We start from the raw sequence: 1940 nt of genomic DNA, 5'->3' as shown, positions 1-1940 counted from the left end.
GACCTACATAGTGTAAAATATTATAAATGTTTCTGATTAATATTTAGACCTACAGAGTGCCCCACCCAGTGCACCTACAGAGAGCCAAGGCTGGACTATTCCGATCGCTAGACTGAGGCGGGGCTCAGTCTAGCGATCTTTTTATTGAAGTCTATGGTCTGTACTTTTTTATTTTATTTTTTTGCTTCATCACAGGGGACAAATAAAGTATTTATCACATGCAAAAAAAGACTTTGTACAAGCAACAAATGTCAAGCAACCAGTTTTTGTTAAAGTGGCTATATAATGTAAAATCAACTTTTTTGAGCTTTATATCATGTTATAATGTTATCCTCTCATCAAAAACATGCAAAGAGTCTAACTTTGACTCATTCATTGTTTTAATCTGGAATAAATGAAAAGAAACTAAGATCTGTTTGAGAATATGCTTGTGTTTCAAACAGGTGCCAAGCTCTGGAGAATTTAGGCAGATTAATGAAATCCTCTGAGGATAAAGCACTTCTACAAAAACAGTATGTACATCTTCAATCAGTCACTTTGTTTCCACAGATGAACACTGTAATGGGCTATTTGGAATCAGAGAAGTGTGCATTATTGAGACACAGTGAATTTCGAGAACAGTGCTTTTAATATGTTGGTTCTCTCATTGTGAGCATGTTTGACAAAAATGATGGATATTACATTTAATGTCACGTATATAACTCTGGATGGTTTTATACAGTTGCATGAATACAGATTTCTTTATTTTGTGTTCATGTTTACAGTTTATATCCTGATTCTGTGCTGTAATATTATTATTGTATGTCTCATTGTGACACAAAAGAGCCTTCATGAGCCAATGTACATTTTTATTGCAGCTTTGTTATTGAACTCTGTTATGTTCAGTTCTGTAGTCTACCCAAAGCTTTTGATTGATATTTTATCTGAGAGACAGATCATATCTTACTCGGTTTGTTTCTTTCAACATTTTCTGTATTACTCTTTAAGCGGCTCTGAATTTTTACTGTTGACAGTCATGGCCTATGACCGGTATGTATCAATATGTAAACCTCTGCAGTATCCAACTATCATGAGAAGAAGAACTGTCAGTACTTTGTTGATTTATGCTTGGATAACACCTGCATTTCACCTCAGTTTGTCATTAATGGCTGTAAGAATTTTGAATGAAAGACCATGTAGTTATACTCTGAATGGAATCACTTGTAACAGCCCACTTTATTATCTGCTGTGTATGCACTTAGAAGTTCTTGTTATAGTGGATATGTTGACCCTTTTAAATGTTGCACTCATTCCTGTGGTTTTCATACTTTTTTCATACACTAGGATTCTGACAATATCCTATCGAAGCTCAAATGAAGTCAAGAAAAAAGCTTTACATACCTGTGTACCTCATCTGTTAGTTCTGCTAAGTTTTTCGTGTTTCGGTGGGTATGATGTCATTACTGTTGAGCTTGAATATGAAATTTCAAAGCTTGTACATTTAGCAGTAACTTTACAGATCATTGTAGTTCAGCCTCTCTTTAATCCATTTATTTATGGGCTGAAAATGAAAGAAATTTCTAAACACCTGAAGAGACTCGTCTGTAGAGTCAAAATGAACTATTGTTTTAAGTTGTTTTCTTCTAATAATACAGATGATGTGTGATCATGTATTGTAATACACAGGGTTGCACATAAAATGTTTGGTCTGGTTCTCAGGGGAGAACCTAGGGTTGTTGCTTGGTGCTCATATTTTCTTTCACTCATTTATCTATAGGGGCATCAGGGCATCTAACGTCCCCCTGTTCTGTTTTATGACTCCTATCAGCTGCAACGTCTCAGGACATCATGTCAAATCAGTCCAACAAGTTTAAAAGTTTAATAAGTGGTTATTCTTTTACTCTGCATAAATTTTGTAAACTACCTAAGTGGCCGAGGGGCTGGGTGTATGTCATATAAAC

General features: G+C 35.2%; 1 protein-coding gene across 1 annotated transcript; it reads left to right on the top strand.

The window, feature by feature from the left end:
- Positions 1–670: 670 nt before the first annotated feature.
- LOC106536747 (olfactory receptor 6N2-like) lies at positions 671–1583 on the top strand (the record flags this gene model as incomplete). The annotated part of the gene is made up of 1 exon (XM_014034066.1): positions 671–1583. A coding segment is annotated over exon 1 (913 nt), but the record flags the coding sequence as incomplete, so codon positions are not given.
- Between the last annotated feature and the right edge of the window lie 357 nt (positions 1584–1940).

Source organism: Austrofundulus limnaeus, unplaced genomic scaffold, assembly GCF_001266775.1.
Source record: "Austrofundulus limnaeus strain Quisiro unplaced genomic scaffold, Austrofundulus_limnaeus-1.0 Scaffold1955, whole genome shotgun sequence".
In the NCBI taxonomy this organism is placed as follows: Eukaryota; Metazoa; Chordata; class Actinopteri; order Cyprinodontiformes; family Rivulidae; genus Austrofundulus; species Austrofundulus limnaeus.
Note: the sequence above shows the minus strand (reverse complement) of the source record. Positions and strands in the feature narration are given on the sequence as shown.